The sequence below is a fragment of the Gossypium hirsutum genome, chromosome A03 (genome assembly GCF_007990345.1).
Source record: "Gossypium hirsutum isolate 1008001.06 chromosome A03, Gossypium_hirsutum_v2.1, whole genome shotgun sequence".
In the NCBI taxonomy this organism is placed as follows: Eukaryota; Viridiplantae; Streptophyta; class Magnoliopsida; order Malvales; family Malvaceae; genus Gossypium; species Gossypium hirsutum.
The window spans coordinates 25,839,430-25,861,117 of record NC_053426.1 but is presented as its reverse complement, the minus strand read 5'-3'; the positions used below and the strand labels follow the sequence as shown (position 1 = coordinate 25,861,117).

The 21,688-nt window shown below is 32.8% G+C and overlaps 2 protein-coding genes and 2 non-coding genes across 5 annotated transcripts; 1 reads left to right on the top strand and 3 right to left on the bottom strand.

The window, feature by feature from the left end:
* Window positions 1-5,079: 5,079 nt before the first annotated feature.
* LOC121225454 (small nucleolar RNA R16) lies at window positions 5,080-5,165 on the bottom strand. The gene has a single exon (XR_005923335.1). It is a non-coding gene; the product is annotated as a small nucleolar RNA R16 (small nucleolar RNA).
* Window positions 5,166-5,191: 26 nt separating this feature from the next.
* On the bottom strand, window positions 5,192-5,279 carry LOC121225457 (small nucleolar RNA R16). The gene has a single exon (XR_005923336.1). It is a non-coding gene; the product is annotated as a small nucleolar RNA R16 (small nucleolar RNA).
* A 1,272-nt stretch (window positions 5,280-6,551) lies between these two features.
* Window positions 6,552-10,587, bottom strand: LOC107887121 (uncharacterized). Its single transcript, XM_016811267.2, has 5 exons — window positions 8,374-10,587; window positions 8,212-8,287; window positions 7,271-7,607; window positions 7,001-7,099; window positions 6,552-6,854 (listed from the first exon to the last, which is right to left on the bottom strand). Exons 1-3 carry the CDS (start codon window positions 9,979-9,981, stop codon window positions 7,423-7,425), a joined length of 1,869 nt encoding a protein of 622 aa, XP_016666756.2. The 5' UTR covers window positions 9,982-10,587; the 3' UTR covers window positions 6,552-6,854; window positions 7,001-7,099; window positions 7,271-7,422.
* A 2,145-nt stretch (window positions 10,588-12,732) lies between these two features.
* LOC107888160 (outer envelope pore protein 24B, chloroplastic) lies at window positions 12,733-14,827 on the top strand. 2 transcript variants are annotated; one of them, XM_016812291.2, is made up of 3 exons: window positions 12,733-13,103; window positions 13,178-13,534; window positions 14,575-14,827. In XM_016812291.2, the coding sequence occupies exons 1-3, from the start codon at window positions 12,834-12,836 to the stop codon at window positions 14,653-14,655; spliced, it is 708 nt and encodes a 235-aa protein (XP_016667780.1). In that variant the 5' UTR covers window positions 12,733-12,833; the 3' UTR covers window positions 14,656-14,827. The 2 variants fall into 2 exon arrangements, with proteins under 2 accessions (XP_016667780.1, XP_040954342.1); XM_041098408.1 differs by lacking the exon at window positions 14,575-14,827 and adding an exon at window positions 13,685-13,919 and having other exon boundaries at window positions 12,740-13,103.
* Window positions 14,828-21,688: the final 6,861 nt, after the last annotated feature.

The window sequence follows — 21,688 nt, the reverse complement described above, 5'->3', positions numbered from 1 at the left end:
TGTAGATGGCTGAGATCAAAATTCAAGCTTGTGTTTACCAAACGGTCGTAAATACGGAAAACAACAACATCCAAACACACGGAGATGATCATAAGCTGGTGTATGACCAAATAGACTTTGAAATGGGGTCTTCCCGTCAAGGACCGAAGTAAGCAATCGATTAATGAGATGCACCGCACTACAGAACGCATAACCCTAATAATCCATCGGTAAATTAGCCTGAGCCAGAAAAGTGAGACCAGTCTCCACTATATGTCTGTGTTTACGCTCAGCAACACCATTCTGTTCAGATGTGTGAGGGTAAGAGACGCGATGAATAATTCCCTGACTTGCTAAAACGGAGGAGAACTTACGAAACTCACCTCCCCAGTCACTTTGAAATTGCTTAATATGCTTCCCAAACTGAGTGGAGACCATCTTCTGAAACTGACCAAAACACTCTAAAGCTTGAGATTTTCTACTGATCAAGTAGATCCAGGTAAAACGACTAGTCATGTCAATAAAGGACACATAGTACAAGTTTCCTTCACATGAAACAGCAGCTGGGCCCCACAAATCCGAAACAACCAATTCAAACAAGTCAACATATTTAGTGCTAGAAGATGAAAAAGGCAACTCTTGCTATGCTCCGCTTAATGACCAGTAGATTGTTTCCGTTAGTGCAAAATATCGACAATCATTAAGCTTCATTGTACCCTCGAGGTTTATTTTCTAATAACTCTTTTACACACCAAAATATAGGTGGTTCTAATAAAACCTTCAAAAAAGTAGTATTGATACACACCTTGAAACCTTTGCTAATTTCTCATAAATTTATTTTTATCCCCATGCGCCAAGAATTTTAAGATTTTATTTTCGCAATTTATGATAAATTAAAGAAGGTGTGCTTGTTTACCGTGCATTCACATGCTATTATAATCATGGTACTACAATGATGACTATTAGTAATGGAACAACATTGAAGTCGGATATCTAACTATTGATTTAGAAGAAATCTTTGCAGCAATAAGAGGTACATCAAATCTTTGGTTTACTATTATTGCATGAATTGGATTTCATGGTTATGTTTTATTGAGATTAATTATATTATGCAAAAAAATATAAGTATTTATTTTATGGATTAATTTATAAGTATTTCAAGGATTAATTTTTAATAAAGTCAAATGGTAGTTTATTACATACAAGATATTTTACAAACATAGTTATGATTGATACATGATTATAATATATATTTCAGTTAGTGCCTTTATTTGGATTTTGAAATCATCGTACAAACATATGCCTTTATTTGGATTTGAAATCATCGTACAAACATATTCGGTGATTTCAAATCAAATAATCATATTTATTTGGTAAATTTTTAAAAATAAAAATTTATAACTTTTTAAAAAGATATTTATGTACTTATTGATACATTATAAATAGATATTTGGTTCGAATTGAAATAATTAATTCATTCCATCCAAATTTTGAGTGAATTTTTTTCACTGCAAATATTTTCTTTACTTCTCATGAACTTGAGATATTTATTGATTTATTTTTGAAATCATGACATTAGTAACTAACATTTAGATGTTATTTACGAGACATTATTTAAGTGTATTAATCAATAATTGGTACACTAAATCAAAGTTTATCAAATAAATGATCATATAATGTGAATCATTTTGGTTAATTTAAAATAATCATAATCTAAATGGTTTTATATATGATCACATATTTGTTTTAGTGTAATAAAGTTTGGGCTAGAAATGGTTTTGACAAGAAACGAAACAAGTTATATGCAACTTGCATGGTTAATTTTTCTTGTCAAAGTAAAATAGTGGAAACCATTGACTTATATAATAAGATCATTATTCTCATATGAAATCTTCTAGTGAGAATGAGGACGTGATAATCGTGTATTTGAAATTGAGATAATATTATGCATATTTATGATGGTGTAAATAGTTTTATAGCTTAAATATATCTATAATCTCATAAAATTATTTTAGAAGTCATTAATCAAATGATCTTAGGAGTATGGAGATAACAATATAAATGTTAATTGACCCATTTAGGTAATGGACATGATTTTGATTATAGTCAAAAAATGACTAACAAGGTTCATGATAAAGGGTGTACAACGAGATGTTATAGTCAAAAGATTGAACAATTGGTGGCCCTCTAATATGTTTATGTTCTAAAAACATATGAAATACTTCTATATGTACATGTTTTTTTTTAAGTCATGTTATATTGACTATGATAAGAAGTCGCAAACATGTCTTGTTTCATCAAGGGATTTAAGGTCTCTTTACAACATCTTACTAAGTAAAAAGGACATAATAATAATAATAATAATAATAATAATAATAATAATAATAATAATAAAGTGATCATTGTAAATTAATAATCATATAAAGAATATTTAACATTCTTTTGCAAAAGAATAAGTAATTGAACATAGTGAGGATGTTGGTCTTATAACTTTTATAACACAAATAAATATATAGTTTCACCATGTGATAAAGAAATTAACATAGTTATGTTGAAAATTTTGAAATTTAGAGACAATTACAAGCTCATACTATTTGAGTCACTCATGATAGAAACTTGAATTAACGCTTGCTATTACATTAAGTTTTGAATTCAATAATACAAAGTACATTATTAGTATGTGATTAATAGCACTTTAAAATATTATATAATATATCATTCCAAAGTGAAAAGTGTTAGATACCATAATGATAGAGGGAGTGGTGAGTATTACGCTATTGATAGACTCATAACATAAACATATTAGTGTTAAAATTAAAGGGAAAATCTTGATGAGATCTACATATATCAATAGAAGTGCGGTCGCTTCTAAAACCTCAAGAGCTTGACTTTAACAATATTCATGAAAAGAGGCTATAGACACATAGTCATAATAGAATTCCTAAAATTGTGCATTGATTAATAGAATTCCTAAAAACTGTGCATTGATTAGTGTTGAAATCATTATTTGATATGTATTTAATTAATCAAATACAAAAATAGATTCAAAGCATAATTTACCATGCAATTTCAATTAACATATATTCACCAAATGAAAGTTCAATTGTAAAGATACATTCACTTATACAATCGGTTTCCAAAATCGCTCTTCCAAAGAGTCCAAATGACATTCAAACCTCCTTCAATTCAATGTAACCTGCAATCGCTAGCTCTTTGTTTCCTACATTGGAAGGATAACATATCCTTATTGTCAGTCAGACTTCAATGATAGAAGAACATTTTAAATTATCTCTTTGCAACCATTAAAAGATTCAATTCGAGATCAAATCATAGCTAAAGGCATGAATTCTCAACGAAAATGGTCCTCCCAAACAAGATGGCTCTGACAATGGTCCTCAGTTTCTCCATCATTGTCAGATCTAAGGATCTCTTTGACCGAGATCCTCTTATGGCACACTTTCCATAGGAAGACTTAATAAGCTTATGCCGGAATTTAAGCTTCCAAAAATTAACCCAAACGCTACTTTGTGGATTTCAAGTAGAATTCTCTTTTGAACCCAACTTCTGTAAAAGATTATAGGGTGAATTAACGAAGAAATTCCCATTAACATTACATTTTCAAATGATTCTATCCAACTTCTGTAAGGAAAAAATAATGCCCTAAATCAATGAGTTTCATCTCCCCTTTCCGGTAGTCGAAAACCTTATCAATGAGAGTGTTTCACCATCTCCCTTTGATAGTTATCCTTCCCATCTTTAGAGTGAGAGTGGCAAATCTTGATTTCACCCTCCTTAGCTTCATTTTCAGTCGCAGATATCATCATTTGTCAAATCCATGACCATTTGTTTAATCTCTTTCTCAAGCAAACTGTTCAGTCTGCTGCTACATTATCCTAGACCTAGAAACAAATCCTTATAAGAGACAAGCCTTTTGCTCAGTTCGTCCCCATGTCCTTCAACTTCTTAGTGCTCCAACAGAGCTCTTCTTCCTTGCTTTCTTTTCTTCCATATGACACTAGAATTGCATTATGAGAGCATTTTTAATTCTAAGTCAAATGTCATATATCCACTTGTTACTTTAGATATGCCACTTAAGTTACTGGAATTGCTTCAATATCATGAAAGGACTGGCAAAGCTGTTTACCTGATGGCTTGTTCCTTAGAATCCATAGAAAAGACTACATAAGCTTCTCACTCTTAAGTAAATCTCAAGGCAAAGGAACGTGATTATTCTAATTCAATTTCGAGTCAAACTTAGCTTAACGCATAAAAACCCAATCAACGTTTTACATGCCAATTTCAGGCTTTAAATCCTCTCCAAAACTTATTCATCCCTGGAAATGCTTCCTTCTCTCCCATCTCCCTTTCTGGTAATTACGATCCTTTTTATGATTTATCTTGTAATATTTTACCTACTCTCCAATGACGAAGAAAGCAGCAAAGAAGGCAATGAATCAGGTTTGTCGATGGAAGAGATAGAGCAACTCCCTAGGTTCTATTATTCTCAAGAAAATCATGCTTCAGCAACGACAATGATGTGCAACGTCTGCCTGGATGGTTTTCAGGTGGGGGAACGATGTAGGATTTTGCCCGTTTGTAGTCACATATTCCATACACAATGTATTGATCTTTGGTTTCTAAGGAGAAACACCTGCCCAAACTGCCGTTTCCTTTCAAACCCGTGGATAACAATATTGTATGAATTTCTTGATACAGGTGGGTATACTCTCAATATTTCATACCTTTGAATATACAGTTTATTGACAAATATACAGCAATGCTCAGAAGATGCGTAGCTAATCATAAGCTGAGTTCATATGTCCAGACATAATTGAAGCAACTTCATCATTGCATTGAAAAAGAGTTTGTATTTTATTTCAGTTTCAAACCATGAACTAAAAAAAATATGATTAGAAATCAGAGAAAGTTTGAAATAATGAAAAGCTCAGAGAAAATCCACAAGTGGATAATTGCAGACATACAACATGGCATCAGATTCAGACCGCCCGTCTGCTTCTTCTCATCATAGAAAATTTCAAACAACTCTTCACTTTTCAAAGACATCGTAAACAAAAAAAGGGCAAAAAAACAAAAAAAAGCAAAGGCATCAGATAATAAGCGGAGTTTAATAGTCTACATACATAATTCAGTGTGTAGGATAAGAAACTTTCACATCATTTGCCTTCACTTTAAAAATAAATTAAAACAAAAAAAAAGCATCAGAATATCAATAAGCGAAAATTAGAATCTACACGGTTCATCAGAGTGTAGGATAAGATAAACATTCATCCTTTGCCATCATTAAAAAACTTTTAGTTGTAGAATCTATAAACATAGCAAAAATCAACAATTTTTTTAAGCGAAATGAAAAAATATGTCGGTAAGTCCATTTGACACCAAGGCAAAGAAATAAAATGCAATGGGCTGGTAAGCTAACCTTTTATTGTTTGCATCTGTTATATCTCCTTTGGCATTTTTTCCTATCTTTGCTACAAAAGGAGAGGGTAAACAGATGCAACCAAAATAAAAGCATAACATGGAAATTTGCAGGAGCTATTTAGAGATGATCAAAGAATCAATTGAATAGGCGCAGCAAATTAAAAATGTACTTGTATAGAAAGGAGAAGAGAAGCAGAAAACCAGGGATAGATGATAAGGAAAGCTTTGGAGGCGGAAATCTGAGCAAGAGAATAGGAGTTGAGTGGGTTAAATAGGGAGTAAAGGAATTAGGGTTTAGTAATTAGCGGCATTCTATTTTAGTGGGGAAAGTGCGTAATGTTTGAGTTAGCGGGAGCGGCGCCTTGAATTTGGGCCTTTCGAGGGCTTTGATCAAATGAAGGGCCAATTATATATATGATGACAGGACCAAATAGCTCAAAATTTCACAATTTTAATGACGGGCCTCAAACCCTTGGACTTTCATGGACCTTCTAGGTCCGGTCAAACTTTCTACTCATGAATCTAATAGGCATAATAATTTATTCGATATTTTCAACTTTTACAAAAATTTTATTTAAATTTTTTATTTAATTTTGTTTGTTCTTTTAATTTTTAAACTTGTTCTATTTATAAAATCATCTCAAAATTGATGAAAATTTAATTTGAACTTTATTGACATAAATTATCATATGAATGTTATGTCATCAATTAATTAATTTTTTAAAATTATAAAAAATTATAAAAAAATATATAAATATTATAAAAATTAATCTTTTTTTTATTTTAAAAAGTAATTAATTGCTAACATGATTACACGTCAACTACCAGGGTCAAATATGTTATTATATGAAGGGATAATAAAACTGTTTGATTATTATATATTTGCTTTAGTTTTTGTTGTTTTTCTTTACGATGAAACAATTTTTTTGACAATGAGTTTTGATGTATTGGATACTTATATTTTTCATTTTCGTGCTTATGGTTGATAAAAAGAATTGATCCAAATGATCTTAGTTACCAAAAATTCAGATATTGAGTATGAATTTCCTTTACTTGGTCAATTATTTCAACTAGGATTATGTAGATATTGATGTCCATTTAAGATTTGAAGAAAATTCTTTTACCACTTCATCTATAATTCAATCAATGGCCCCCTTCTGGGAATTTTGATTGTGGAAAAGTGGAAGTTCTGTGAGTAATTTACCTGGCCATGGTGATTTAATTTGAAGATGTAAATATACAAGCAAAAGATGATTGAGCCTACTCAACCGGTAATCTACGTTTTTAAACCTCTCAAAAAATGTTAGCTAATTCGAAGGGCTGTGCCTGTCATTCTTAAAATACTTTGGCATGCCACCAGCTTCATCAGCAAAAGAAACCTTCCTTTCTTTTTTGATTACACTTTCAGATGCAGCAGGGTTATCCTCCGTCAAACTCTGCAATGAAACCATCAAAGTAATCAGCAAACTCGTAAGCATACTCTCTCCCTGCTTCCTCTCCATTTCCTAGTCCCAATCCACTGACTGTTCCTTTTAGTTTTGTTCTGCTTTCAGTTCAATAGTATCAAGAAAACTAAACATACCATGATTTTACAAAAGCGGTTGCAATCTCTTGTCAAAATAGCAAGCCATCTTCTTGCATATTCTTCAGCTCTTGTTGCGTTTTCAATGGCTACCCTGACCTGCCATGGTAGTAAAGTGATATTAGATGTATAAACTCCATCCATCTAAATATACATATACATTATATGTATGAACTTCAAAATGAAAGAATCCTCTAAAAAGAGGACCGTGACAAATTTATGTGTTAAAACTAGTTCAGTGGTAACCAAGAATGTTGTAAAATGACTTACTTCATCAGCATTTTCATTTGCAGATGTAGCTATAGAGGCCTCAGACTCCGACTGAAACTTTCCCTTAACAAGGTTTTTCATTGACTTCAACTCTGTCGTGAGTTTCATAGCTAAAGATTGGAAATCCTGCATTTGTTGCTGTGTAAATGCTATCACGCTTTGTGAACGACATTGAGGGGATAAGTACCCTTTAGACTGCCCTTTATTGGAGACTCTTTCTTATCTTGTTTTGCTTTTCTCATGGTTGATGTTGGCTTGATAGCTACTCCATCCTTCCAGATATGGTCAAGCCCTTGAGCTCTTGAAGTCCTATGATGGCTCTGCTTTCCTCTATATTCTGATAGTATAACAACCCAATGAGTATCAAGTAGATTGGAATGCACAAGGAAAAAACTGACATGTCTCCGTAAACAAGATTGGTGATCCATAATATATCTACAGCATTTTAATGCAAAATACTTACTTTAGCTATGGTCACATTGCAAATCATTAAGAGCTTCAACTAACAACTTTCTAGCACTTTCAGATGCTTTTATAATTTTAAACCCAAGAGATGTTAGCTGTTCGAGGATAAACATGCATTATATGGAAAGAACTAACTGGACATAATATCAAGAAAATATCATTCTGTCTAGTAGCCGCAATAACTTTTTTGCTCCAAACACTTGCAAGTTGATTGCATAAACCATGGAAGAGACATAGAAATTTCAGTTTTATTAGACCAATTTCATTCTGATAAAACTTTTTTCCCAGCTCAATTTTTGCTCAAATAACATATGATTCTCCTGGAATTCTACCAGGCTACCACTTACATGTTCAATATATTTTGATGAAGCAATCAAATAATAGTAATAAGAAAGTTTCAATATCGTGAAAACCAATTTAAAAGGCAGTGCATAAAAGTAAGTTAACATCCAAGTGTAATAACTGTTTTAACTTACGATGACACTCGTTTTCATCCAACCCACTTAACCTCATAGCCCGACAAAGTCTCTCTCGAGAAGCTGGAGAAATGGCCTGAAAGTCAAAGCATTTAGTTAGAAAACACTTCAATAGAACAAAACTAGAGTCACTTAAACAACATGCAACTTATTTTGAGAGACCTTTCTGCCTGAGAGAAGCCTTTCAGCACTATGCCGATGCTTCATTTGATGATAATCCTTAGGTGCTGGTGATGCTAAAGGCTTACCAGAAGCATCAAAGTAATTACGAGCTATAAGCGCTGGTGACAGGGGTTGCTTTTTTGATGAAGAAGAATCAGCAGAAACAAGGCCTGAATGTTTCTCATGCTTCAAGCTTGATGAACTCCAATACAAGCCATTGTCAGTGGAAGGACTGACCACAATGTTTCTAATATTAGAAGACCAGTAATGTGTACTTCTCCTCTCAAAGGAGCACGCACTATATTCATTGTTAGTTTCCAAGCATTGGAAGCAATTATCAGTGTCCATCTCAGGCATTTCAGCTTGGCCACGATTGCCGGTCTGTGAAGACATCTTGTGCTCTGAAGAATTAAAGCTATCATGCAAATCAGTACAATCATCCTTGGTAGGAGATACTAATTCAGAGGTAACAGCATAGGTTAGCGGATCTACAGTATAACTGTCTTTCCCAAATTCTTGCAGGTCTGAACATAGATAGCTGATTATTTCCAGACTGTCTACCTTTACAGTCTCACAACTAGAAAAACTGGCGCCAGATTTAGGAGCAACATCTTCAGTAGATTCATAAGACACCCCATTTGAAACACTGCATTTTATGGGGTACAATGAGACCCCCGTTTCCGTATCAGAAGCAATATTTGTCTCAAGAATTTGAATTAAACTGTACCTGCTTGTCTGCCATGGCATCTCTGGCTTGGGAGACTCATTTTGGCAGCTATCACAAACATCATAGCTATAATCCTTTATCGGAGACATTGGTTCCGAGGAGACATCATAGGAAAGGGGATGGATGGTATAATCTTCTTTCCTATATCCAGACAAGCCAAAATACGCTTTACTTTCTGGACCGTGTACCTGAGCAATCTCCCAACTAGAAACCCCTACATCAAACTTGGGCTCAAAATTTTCCCTATATTCATAGGACACTTCATTAAGAGAACAATACTGAGGTTCCTTTGTTTCACAGCCAGAAAGCCTCACGTCAAGCCTGGTCTCAGAATCTTCCATGTATTCATAGGACACTTCATTAAGAGAACAATACTGAGGCTCCTTTGTTTCACAACCAGGAAGCCCCACGTCAAGCCTGGTCTCAGAATCTTCGGTGTATTCATAGGACACTTCATTAAGAGAACAGTATTGGGGTTCCGTTGTAGGACAAGGCACGTCAGTCTTCAAAATATTTACATTAGCAGTTTCACTTTCAGGAACCTCAACTTTAACATCAATAGGCGCAGGCCAATCCCGATTTAGTTCAAGCAAATCTTCATCGCTACTCTTGATATTCTTGAAAAGTTCAGATTTCCAACCGATAAGAGGATCTTCAAGTTCATCGTGTATGTCGCCATTGTGCTGAAAGTTTGGAGACTCGAGTTTCACGGAAGAGCAGGTTTCCAGCGTTTCTTTATTTAAACCAACAAAGTTGAAGCGTTTCCTTTTCTTTGTTTCGCATCTATCCGAAATCCATTTCAACACCACATTGTCTAAGCCAAAATCATCACTGTTGCAGTCAAAATCTTCAGGTTCACTCTTAACTTTCATTACGTTCATGAAAGAATCTGAGATCTCTACTCCAATAACATGATATTTGGATAGGCGAGCTCTTCTAATTATCCCTCAGATAAATTTTAGGAACTTGAGTGCCAATCGCCCACAAGTGTCCACATTCCTGGACAGTGCAAATGGGTCAAGCCTCTCCAGCTACATTAGATAGTAACTAACATAAATTCAAAACGAGGCTTGAATTTTCAGTGTCTGAGAAAACTAATCACTATTAAGCAAAAACACTAAGTTTAGAAGTAACAAGTTTAACATCAGCACATGAAACTAGAAACTCCCATTTCTCCAATCCTACCCAAAAATAAAAAAGAAACAAATTTGAAAGTGGAACTCGCCTGAAGATTGAAGAGCTATCTGCAACAGGGAAAATGACGATAAGGTCGAGGAATTCCAGGTCCGTATTAGGAATGCGGGGGATGATTTTAGGGCTTGCTGATGAAAAATTGGGGGTTTAGGAACTCGCGCGTTTGTGGCGGGAACTCAAAGGAAGCGGAAAAGAGCTGAGTTTGCGTTCGACGCGCGCGTGTGATATTGTGAAGTACCGTTGATCTTCTTTTCTATTTTCGAAATGTGCTAGAGGAACAAATTATGGCGGGTGCAAAAAGCTCAAACTAAAAGAAAAAAAAATGTCTTTGGATTTTATTTCAATCTACTATTATTTAAACTTTCAAAATATATTAAAAAAAATCTCCAAACTTTTTCAAATTAAGTTTATATGTTTTTTTCACTCAATTAAATACTTAAACTTTAAACTATTAAAATGTATTAAAAAGAATCCCAAATTTTTTTTAAAAAAAATAATTAAACACTACTTTTTTTTTACTCAATTGCCAAAATGTCCTTTGATCGTAAATTTTAACAGTTGACTATTAAAGTTAAATATTCCTAATTTTTTAATTAAAATCATCCCATGTCATGACCTCTACGTCACATGTGATAAAAATTATAAAAAAATAATAATCAATAAAAATTATAAAAATTATTAAACTTTAATAAAAATTTAAAAAAATTAAAAATTAGAATATATATATAAATAGTAAAAATATATAAAAAATTGTATAAATTTATAAAAATCATAAAAATTTATAGAATGCATTAAAAAGACCTTTAACCATTAGCTTTAACAGTTGATTGTTAAAGTTAACGATCTCTAGTTCTTTTCTCAGTTAAAGTCATTCCATGTTACAACACAGCGTGACATGTGACGAAAAATAATAAAAATAAAAATCAATAGTAATGCTTCTTTTGGTATGATAATTTTTATAATTTTTTTACGAATTTTATATTTCTTTACATTTTTTATCATTTTCTTACTACATTATAAATTTTTATATATTTTTCTATATTTCTATATATTTTATGATTTTTATAAAATTTTATATTTTTTTACTATTTTTATAACTTTTTTCTATTTTATTAAAATTTAATCATTTTTATAACTTTTATTGATTTTTATTTTTTATCGTTTTTGTCACATGCCAGCCGTGGTTGTAACATGTGATGGCTTTAACTGAAAAAAAGTAGGGGTGATTAGTTTTAATGATCAAAGGGTATTTTTGATGCATATTAATAATTGAGTGTAAAAAACAAAGAAAGAGCTTTATTGCTTTTTTGAAAAAATTTGAAGACCTTTTTAATGTATTTTGACAGTTCAAGTATCTAATTGAGTGTAAAAAAAAACAAAGGCTTAATTGTTTTCTTTGAAAAAGTTTGAGAGCTTTTTGGTGTAATTTGAAAGTTCAAGTATCTAATTAAGTAAAAAAAAACCTAATTACTTTTTATTTGAAAAAAATTAAAGACTTTTTACACCATTAAACTATAAATTATTTAAACAAAATTATTAGACAAAATTTCCAATTATCTTTGATGTGTTTTTAATAATTCCTAGCATTGATTGTATAAACAATATTAGTAACATATTTTATAGTCAATTTTTAATTTTCTTATCTAACTTTATTAAATCGTAATTTTTTTAATTGGTTTGTTTAAACAAAACATTTATTTCCAACTTAATTACTCCTTTTTAAATTATTAAAATTACTATTTTATGATGCCAGAATTAAGAACTTATGTTTAAAATTGTATTTAATAAATTGGAAATTAGATTATAACATCAATTCTTATGTTATATTTGGCAATCTCAACCTCAGCATTGAAAAATATGAATTTCTTGAATTCAACCATTTTTTAAATTTATTTTAAAAATTTAAATTCTCAAACTCTACCTAAATATATTTACTGTAATTATTTAATTTTATAGATGAAAATATAGGAAATAGCTTCGGTTAAATTATGTTATGTGGATTTAATATTTGTAATTTAATTTGGTTATTTTTAGTTTTGGTACTTCTCAGTTTTTAAAATTTTAATTTTCACCAAATGATAATTATTAAATTCATTAAGTTAAATTTTGTTATTTCTAAAATTCGATGCACCTAAAATATTATTATATGTGTAATGTTACGTAAGCTTAGAATGATTTAATTGAAAAATATGGATTAAATCTACAACTCTACTTATAATACAAGGCTAATGATTGAATTTAAACAAATAGATTTAATAGCTACTAATTGGGTTAGGGCTAAAATTTCAAAATTTAAAAAGTACAATAACTAAAATTGACTAATTCAAAAAGTATAGAGACTAAAACTACAATTTTTGCAAAGCTTAAGGAGTAATAGAAGAATTTAAACCAATAATTTATATTTGAATACAAGACAAAAAGATTTTAAAGCTTGAATTTCGGAGTCGAAGTTCCAAATTATGCGATAAAGCCCAAGTTTCAATTGAAGAGTGGAGGGTAAGCTAGGCTCGTCGTCCACCTGAAATCTGAAAACTTTTCCATGCAAACATACAAAACCGAATTCCGCCAACGTCTCCCTCTTTATCTCCCTTCCTTGTATCTTCCGAGAGAAATGAAGGCGTCTCTGAAAGGCCGATACACAAACGACAAGAGCACCGCCGTCGTTACTCTTGCCGTCAACGCCGGCGATGTCAAGTTACTCGCCTCCATGAGTGATGTCACCGTCGTCAAAGGTCCCAGGCTCAACAATCTTACTTTAACCGTTGAAAAACCAGCCTTCTTCATCTTCGACTATGATGTCCCCAAGAAGGTACGCTTTAACTTGAAAACCATTTTTCCTTTCATGAATCACCAATTGAATTATTTTTGCCTTTTGGGGGTTAGGATTTTCGGTTTCAGTTTATGAACTCAATCAAGGTTGCGGAGAAACCGTTGAAGCTCACTTACAATCACGGCCATGGGGAAAACCGAACGGTGATGGAGGGGTCACTGGTGTTGGATTCGGCGAACAAAGTGTCGGCTAATTACATGTTCGGAACGAGGAACTTTAAGCTGAAATATAGTTACGTGCACGGAGGGGTTACGACTTACGAGCCATGTTATGATTTGGGGAAGAATGCGTGGGATTTTTCAGTTTCGAGGAGATTATATGACGATGTTTTTAAGGCGACTTTTGAGTCATGGAGTCGGGACTTTGCCCTGGAGTGGTCCCGAAATTCCAAGTTCAATGGGACATTTAAGGTAACCCACATCCACATTTCTTCCTTTTATCTGTTTTTTGATTTTCTTTATTCAATTTTAAGTGTTTGAATGTGTAAATTGCAACTTGTTGCTTGAAAGCTGAAACTATGTTAGCTAGAATCAATATTTTGAAGTTCTTTGATGTTTTAGAAGGGTCCTTACAAAAGTTGTATCTCGGGATTCATGTACGGATGCCCATCGAAATGAGACAATATTTCCAGAAGATTGAAGCGTTAGGCTTGAAGAGCTGAGGAGATCTTGAAGAAAGCAAGGCTTTGAATTGTTTGATATCTTTGTAGATGTGCACGTTATCTCTATTTGTTTAAGACAAGGCTTTTTATTGGATGAGCTGAGTAGAATAAGATATATAAAACGCCAGTTTTCTCATTAATTTCAGTAGGTAATGATATCAAAGATGAAGATAGGTGATTTTGCTTCAAGGCAGTGACATTATGGAAGTAAATAAGAGGACCCTTTGCAGTGATGGGATACTCTTTGCTTTGGAAGCAAAATTAGATGCTAACAGGACCAAATTCTGCTTACTTTAATAATGTTCTAAATAAAACAGCTCCGGAATCAAACCGTAGTCATTTTCTTACTTGCATTTGTCATATAGCTCGGCGTTATGCAATTTTAGATATAGCAATGACAGGTTGCTTCAACAGATAGAGGCTTGGAAAATTGTTCCTTTCCATACAAATGGGAGAAAAGCTGTAGATTTGATGTCTCCATGTGGTTATTGTGAAGAAAGAGAAACAGTGGAGCAATTAAGGGGAAGAAAAGCTTTTAGTTAACTCGGGTTTTCACTGCTTTACATTTTGTTTTACTAGCAGGAACTTAAGGACATCCAGGAACTACCTTATATAGCTATAGTTTTACATTGGATTGTTGGCACATGTTAAAATCGTTAAACTTACTACGTTAATATGAGTTTTTGAGATGATGGGTGCTTTCTTAGTGATCTAACTACTATATATAAGGTAGTTTAATCCTTGAGTGAGATGATTTCTGACCATGATTAGTGTTTTTTTGTTTTCCAGATATCAGCAACCATCAACATGGTTGGAGAATCGAAGATTCCTAAAGTATTTGCAGAGAGTACTTGGGATTTGGAAATGTGATTTGTTGTTGTTGTTCATCAACCTTTATCCAGATGCATGTTTTGAATTACATAGGTTTGGACAAACTGCTTGCCAAGTTGGAGACGAAATCAATAGGAAATAAAAGCTTTACCCAATGTATATGTAAACAGACTCTAGATTATTATTTTACACTCCTTCATTCATCGGTTAATGAAATTACCATTTTTTCTTTGTTTCCAAAAAAATATCTGTCATGACCAATTATTATTAGGGGTGAGTAAAACTCGATTCGACTCGAAAAAATTAAAAAAATTCAAATTTTGCGTTAAAAAATCGAATTATTTGAGTTAATTGAGTTATTCGAGTCAACTCGAATTTTTTCGAATTTCGAGTTCGAATCGAGTTAAATTTTTGAATTCGAATAACTCGAATAATTCGAATATCAAACTATAATATTTTATATTTTTATCTCAAACTCTTAAACCTTTTTACTTTTCCCTCAAAACTTTTACTCATTCCATCCCAACATCCAATCTACTCAAAATCTATTTCTCACAAAAATTTTGCTCTCCCATTTACTTTTTCTCAAAATTTTATTGCCAAAAACTCTCAAAACTTTTTATTTTCCAATAAAATTTTTACTCCATCCCACTTTCCCCCTAAATTTTTTATATTATTTATATTATTTAATTGTTTAGTCATATTAAATATTTATATTAAAATTGAATTATTAATTATACCATTAAATATTCATGTTAAAATTTTCTGAAGATAATTGAAACAACTAAGCAAGCAAAGAAGCTAACCCGTATATAAAAGATTAATAAATAAATTATGAGGTGATGAAAGTTAATAAAAATTTTGATTAAGGTGGACAAATTTTTTTACGATGAGTGACAGTGGTTAAAAGGACTCAAAATTATTTTTTTAAAATTTAACTTGAACAAATATATTCGGTTTTATTCGATTTGAATTCCATCTCACTCGACTCGATTCGAGAAAATTTTAAATCAAATTAGGATGATAAAATATGAGTCGTAAACTCGATTAACTCGAAATTTTTTTATTCGATTCGATTCGACCGAACGCTCACCTCTAATTATTATAAATAAAACATCATTATCAATCGTAAAAGGCGGGATGCTTGGGAAGATGTTAACGTAAGTTAACAATATGACTGATGATAATTATATGGAGGTAAATAAAGTAGTAGTTTAACTTTATAGGCTAGAAAATTTCCTTAAAAAATAAAAGGGTTTGGACAAAATATGAGAATTGAAAATTGGGTTTGGATAAATTTTAAAATCCATTTTTTATATGGGATAAATTTATTAAATTCTATTCATCGAAGCTACTAAATTTTAAGTTTAGAAAATCAATTGAATTGCGATTGCTTTTTGGATGAGATCTAGGCATTTCTAGATTGAAATGTCTGTACAGCGTTCGAAGATCTATCAGTTAGATTCAAAACACGCTTTAAATCATTCGATTATGAGTTCGGGAACTTAAGTTATGACAGTTTTAGCAAATTTCGGGCTTTTAAATCATATTGGTTTTGATTTTTAGGCTTAATTTTTATTATTTATGAGCTCAATATTGCATTGATTAAGTTTTATTATTTATTTATTTATTTCAAATTTTGGATATTTTAAGTTATTTAGAATTTTATATCAAGTTTTATTATTTATTTATTTATTTCAAATTTTGGATATTTTAAGTTATTTAGAATTTTATATCAAGAAAGTTTAGGTTAAAATTAATTCTTGTTTACATTAATTAGAGTTTTAATGTACTTTAGAGTTTCAATATAGTTAGTTAGTCTATAAAAAGGCCTTTTCATTTTTCATAATTCAATATTCATTTATCAACTTTTCTCTTTTGAGTTAATAATTATTGTTAGAATTAAGTGACCCAAATTCTTATTTAAATAAAATATGATGGAAAATAAAATAAAAGTAAAATCCATATAGAAGTAGACTTCTTTTATTTTATTTTAGAATAAGGTTTTTTAAACCTTATTAAACTCCATCTATTTTATATTGATTAAGATAAGGTGTTTCAATCCTACTAGAATATGGCTTTACAAGCCTATAAATAGACATAGTCTATTCCTCTTGTATTGATTCAATTTTTCGACATAGTGAATTTTCTTCTCCTCTGCCCGTGGTTTTTTCCCGAAAGGGTTTCCATGTAAAATTTGTGTATTCTTTATTTTTTTTTTTTATTTTATTTTTTTCTCAAATTGGTATCAGAGCTTCCGGGTTATTCATCTCGATCACGGTAATAGCGTCTTTGAAGTATGATATTCTGCTGTTGGATCGCAACACCAGATTTGCGTTGTGGCAAATTAAGATGCAAGCAGTTCTTGCACAAATGGATCTGGAAGATGCCTTGCTAGGGATAGATAAGATACCTTCGACATTAACAGATGAATAGAAGAAGCGTAAGGATCGAAAGGCGTTAACACAATTACATCTGCATTTGTCCAACGAAATTTTGCAGGATGTGATGAAAGAGAAGACTGCCGCTGCATTATGGAAGAGGCTAGAACAAATATGTATGTTGAAAACTCTAACAAGCAAGTTGCATATGAAGCAGCGTCTTTATGCTCATCGTTTGGAGAAAGGTGCGTCTGTACACGAACACTTAACAGTGTTTAAAGAAATTCTCTCAAACTTGGAGGCCATGGAGGTTCAGTATGATAAGGAAGATCTAGGGTTGATTCTACTTTGTTCGTTGCCCCTCTCTTATTCAACCTTTAGAGACACGATTTTATATAGCAGCGAGTCTCTCACAGTTGATGAGGTTTATGATTCTTTAACCTCGTATGATAAGATGAAGCATCTTGTGGTTAAACCCGACTCTCAGGGAGAGGGTCTCATTATTCGTGGGAGACAAGATCGGAATGCTGATGATGATCGTGGTAGGACACAGGAACAGAATCCTCGTGGTAAATCTAAAGGTAGATCGAAGTCTTCAAACAGAGGTAAAACTTGTAACTTCTGCAAGAAGAAAGACACATTAAATCTGAGTGCTATAAGCTACAAAATAAGATTAAAAGGGAGGCTGCGAATCAAAAGGGAAAACAACTAGAAAATTCCGGTGAAGCTGATGTTGTAGAAGATTACAGCGATGGTGAACTTCTAGTTGCTTTTATCAATGATTCTAAAGTAAGCGAGGAATGGATACTTGATTCAGGCTGCACCTTCCACATGAGTCCCAATCGGGATTGGTTTACAACTTACGAAACAATATCTGAAGGTGTTGTTTTGATGGGAAATAATGCTTCGCGTAAAATCGCAGGTGTTGGAACAGTTAAAGTTAAGATGTTTGATGGAGTTGTCAGAACACTTAATGAGGTACGACATGTTCCAGAATTGAAGAGAAATTTAATTTCGTTGAGTACTCTTGATTCAAAAGAGTACAGATATACAGTTGAAAGTGAGATTTTAAAGATTTCCAAAGGTTCCCTTGTTGTGATGAAAGGGCAAAAAGAAACTTCCAAGTTATATGTTTTGCAGGGTTCTACTGTTACTGGTGATGCAGCTGTCGCTTCCTCTTCCTTGTCAGATGATGATATTACTAAACTTTGGCATATGCGCCTAGGGCATATGAGTGAGAATGACATGGTAGAATTGAGTAAAAGAGGACTTCTTGATGGGCAAGGAATTTGCAAACTAAATTTCTGTGAGCACTGTGTTTTTGGGAAGCAAAAGAGAGTTCGATTCACTAGAGGAATCCATAACACGAAGGGAATATTGGAGTATATTCATTCTGATCTGTGGGGGCCATTCAGAGTGCCTTCGAGAGGTGGAGCTAATTATATGCTAACCTTTATTGATGATTTTTCCAGAAAAGTTTGAGCGTTCTTCCTGAAGCAGAAAAGCGATGTGTTTTCCGCATTTAAGTCTTGGAAAATTATGATTGAAAAACAGACAGGAAAATAGATAAAATACCTCCGCACAGACAATGGCTTAGAGTTCTGTTATGATGAGTTTAATAGATTGTGCAAGCCAGAAGGGATCATGAGACACTTGACAGTTCATCATACTCTATAGCAAAACGGCGTTGCAGAACAAATGAACAGAACGATCATGGAGAAGGTTCGATGTATGTTGTCAAATGCCAACTTGTCGGAGTCATTTTGGGCAGAAGCAGCCTTTACTGCATGTTTTTTAATCAACTGATCTCCATCCGTTGCCATTGAGAAAAAGACTCCACAAGAGGTATGGTCTGGTAATCCTGCTAATTATTCTGATTTAAAGATTTTTGGGTGTCCTGCGTATACTCATGTTGATAATGGAAAATTGGAACCGAGATCCATTAAATGCGTTTTTCTTGGTTATAAAGCTGGTGTAAAAGGGTATAAGTTATGGTGTCCTGAAAATAGAAAAGTTGTGATTAGCAGAGATGTTGTTTTTGATGAAACTGCTATGCTACCTAACTTATCTCTTAAAGAGTCTTCCAATAAAGAAAATCAAAAGCAGATGGAGCATCAGATTAATACAGAGTCAACTCCTCAAGCCAGAACAAAAGTTGAGAATAGAGTTGCTTCTTCACCACAATACTCTATTGCCAAAAACAGAACTAGAAGAGAAATTTAACCTCCAAAAAAGTATGTCGAGGCTGATCTAGTTACTTATGCTTTAAATGTGGCTGAAGATATAGATGCGAATCAAGATCCATCTAATTATTCTGAGGCGGTTAGCTGTGAAGACTCAGAAAAGTGGATGTTTGCTATGCAAGAAGAGATGGAATCACTCTACAAAAATAGAACATGGGACCTTGTGAAACTTCCTAAAGGTAAAAAGGTTGTTCATTGTAAATGGGTGTTTAAAAGGAAAGAAGGGACTCTAGGAGTTGAAGAACCCAGATATAAAGCAAGGCTTGTTGCAAAGGGTTACAGTCAAATTCCAGGAGTGGACTTCACAGATGTGTTCTCTCCAGTTGTTAAGCATAGTTCGATTCGAGCTTTGCTTGGTATTGTGGCCATGCATGATTTGGAGCTTGAGTAGTTAGATGTAAAAACTGCATTTCTGTATGGAGAACTTGAGGAGGATATTTATATGCAACAACCAGAGGGTTTTATAGTCTCAGAAAAAAGAGGACTATGTTTGCTTGCTGAAAAAGTCCCTTTACGGGTTGAAATAGTCACCAAGATAGTGGTACAAGAGGTTTGATTCCTTTATGACTTCTCATGATTTCAAAAGAAGTAGTTTTGACAGTTGTGTTTACTTTAAGAAAAACAGTGATGGTTCTTTTGTGTATCTACTTCTTTATGTTGATGACATGTTGATAGCAGCAAAAGATAAAGGAGAGATAAGAAATGTCAAAACCCAACTAAGTAAAGAATTTGAGATGAAATATTTAGGACCAGCAAAGAAGATACTTGGAATGGAGATTCTCAGAGATAGAAAAACAAGTAAATTGTACCTAAGTCAAAAGGAGTACATTGAGAAAGTTCTTTGCAGGTTCAATATGCAGAGTGCTAAGCTTGTTAGTACTCCTTTAGCAGCCCATTTCAGACTTTCATCAGATTTGTCTCCACAATTAGATGATGAGATTGAGTACATGTCACATGTTCCATACTCTAGTGCAGTGGGATCTATCATGTATGCTATGGTTTGTTCACGTCTAGATTTATCATATACAGTCAGTGCAGTTAGCAGATACATGGCAAATTCTGGTAAAGAACACTGGAAAGCAGTTCAGTGGATTCTAAGATACTTACGAGGTACTACTGATGTTTGCTTACAGTTTGGAAGAACTAAAGATGGAATCATAGGGTATGTTGATGCTGATTTCGCTAGAGACCTTGATAAAAGAAGATCTCTCACAGGTTATGTCTTTACAATCGGAGGTTGTGCAATCAGTTGGAAAGCCACTTTGTAGTCTACAGTCGCTTTGTCTACCACTGAAGCTGAGTACATGGAGATTACTGAGGCTTGTAAAGAAGTTATTTGGTTGAAGGGATTCTTTAGTGAACTCAATGAAGACCTTCAAATCAGCACAGTATTTTGTGACAGTCAGAGTGCCATCTTTCTTACAAAAGATCAAATGTTTCATAAGAGAACAAAACACATTGATGTTCGGTATCATTTTGTTCGTGATATTATTGCTCGTGGTGATATTGTTGTGAGCAAAATTAGTACTCATGAAAATCCTGCAGATATGATGACTAAGTCACTTCCTATAACCAAGTTTGAGCATTGCTTAGACTTGGTTGGTGTTCATTGTTGAAGTTAAACCCTTAAGGGGTTTTATGGAAGAGGCGGAGAACTTGTTTATTGAAAGTTCACGATGAAGAACTTGTTCATTGAGAATTTGTGTCAAGGTGGAGATTGTTAGAATTAAGTGACCCAAATTCTTATTTAAATAAAATACGATGGAAAATAAAATAAAAGTAAAATCCATATAGAACTAGACTTCTTTTATTTTATTTTAGAATAAGGTTTTTTAAACCTTATTAAACTCCATCTATTTTATATTGATTAGGATAAGGTGTTTCAATCCTTCTAGAATATGGCTTTACAAGCCTATAAATAGACATAGTCTATTCCTCTTGTATTGATTCAATTTTTCGACATAGTGAATTTTCTTCTCCTCTGCCCGTGGTTTTTTCCCGAAAGGGTTTCCACGTAAAATTTGTGTGTTCTTTATTTTTTTTCTCAATTATTCTGAGAATCATCTTCAAGCTTTTTCTTACCAAGAGTTTTTTTTTGTGGGGAAGTTAGAGTTATTTAAGGGGGGTGTCGACTCATCTTATTTCCAAGGCTCCTTATGACTTCTACACGCCACTTTCTATGTTTTCCATCTATCTTGTTCTGTTTCTTTTTTTATTTTGTTTTGTTCTAATTTAATTGTTTCTAATTTTAATTTGGATTTCCTGTTCTTTTTCTATATTTTATTTCTTGTTTTAATTGTTGTCATTTTTAATTCTTAGATCTGACTTAGATTTGTTTTATGTTTTAGGTTGTGTCAAACTTCAAATTCTCCATCATTCATCTAGAGCCCTAAGCCAAATCCGCAACTTAGACAAAATTATAATCCTATTTCGCACACATTCATATCA

Excerpts from the sequence above, each read along its gene's own strand:
- LOC107887121 (XM_016811267.2), bottom strand. The coding sequence starts at position 9,981 with ATGAACGTAATGAAAGTTAAGAGTGAACCTGAAGATTTTGACTGCAAC. Across the intron at positions 8,288-8,373 it reads GGCTTCTCTCAGGCAGAAAG|GCCATTTCTCCAGCTTCTCG; the intron begins GTCTCTCAAAAT and ends TTTGACTTTCAG. Across the intron at positions 7,608-8,211 it reads GGATGAAAACGAGTGTCATC|AATATAGAGGAAAGCAGAGC; the intron begins GTAAGTTAAAAC and ends TTATACTATCAG.
- LOC107888160 (XM_016812291.2), top strand. The coding sequence starts at position 12,834 with ATGCAAACATACAAAACCGAATTCCGCCAACGTCTCCCTCTTTATCTC. Across the intron at positions 13,104-13,177 it reads ACTATGATGTCCCCAAGAAG|GATTTTCGGTTTCAGTTTAT; the intron begins GTACGCTTTAAC and ends TTTGGGGGTTAG. Across the intron at positions 13,535-14,574 it reads AGTTCAATGGGACATTTAAG|ATATCAGCAACCATCAACAT; the intron begins GTAACCCACATC and ends TTTGTTTTCCAG.